The sequence below is a fragment of the Charadrius vociferus genome, unplaced genomic scaffold, assembly GCF_000708025.1.
Source record: "Charadrius vociferus isolate BGI_N301 unplaced genomic scaffold, ASM70802v2 scaffold329, whole genome shotgun sequence".
NCBI classification, from domain to species: Eukaryota; Metazoa; Chordata; class Aves; order Charadriiformes; family Charadriidae; genus Charadrius; species Charadrius vociferus.
In genome coordinates, this window is record NW_009649982.1 from 711,600 (window position 1) to 712,447 (window position 848).

At 42.9% G+C, this 848-nt stretch overlaps 1 protein-coding gene across 1 annotated transcript in view; it reads left to right on the forward strand.

Moving 5' to 3' along the window:
- Positions 1-848, forward strand: part of TTF2 (transcription termination factor, RNA polymerase II) — a 26,741-nt gene continuing 25,893 nt past the window's right edge. Inside the window, exon 1 of the mRNA XM_009891649.1 lies at positions 1-56. Coding sequence (XP_009889951.1) covers positions 1-56 — 56 coding nt within the window. The remainder of the gene's footprint in view (positions 57-848) is intronic.

Consider the following 848-nt stretch of genomic DNA (forward strand, 5'->3'; position numbering starts at 1 on the left):
ATGGCTATCGTTAATGTTACAATCACAGTTGCTCATAGTACTCAGCACTCCTTAAGGTATACACTTGTCTCAGGTGCCTTGGAGTATTTTATCTGCATCCCTTTTATTTTATATTCCTGCTTCAAAACAAGCTGAGCAAAGTTGTCCCTGAATGTGAAAAGGGCACAGGTGAGTATGAGTTCATTGTGGTGATGAAGTCGGTGGAATGCCTAAATGGTGTATGTTTAGGAGGAAAAAATTCCCAGGCACGCAGGAGAGAGCAGAACTGTTAGTATTGTGTAAAACACGTTTTTCAGGCAGGCACTGAGCCCGGTTCCGCCTTCGGGCAGGTCCGTGGAGTTGCATCTCTTTATACCGCGACTGAATTTGGCTGTCAGTGTTAATTTCACTAATCTTGTTATTTAGTGTAAATGTTGTTAATATTTTTGTACACACATTATAACCTTTCCATAAGTCTGTTATTACCAGAGTCGTTATCTCACTTGAATTGTCATTAGCAAAAGCAGTAATTAAGAAATGCACACGTTTTGTAAAACTGTATTCCCCATCTTAAATACAAAAGAAAAAAAAAAACATTTCCAGCTTCTAATGGTCCATGGTGTTTGTTTATACTACTCTTATTTCATGTTATTTCAACTTAAAATTATTTCCAAAATATTTTTCTTTTAAAAGTATATCAAGCTTAATGGCTGAACCCGGCAGCAGTGCCACCGGGAGCCGTTTCCCGAGTACAGGCAGGCATCCCGGCCGAAGACTGGCCTTTTCCCACCAGGCCGGTCACCGCAGTGACCCCGAGGCAGGGCCATGTGACAACGGGAACCGGGGGAACCGGGCAAGCCCGCGCCGCC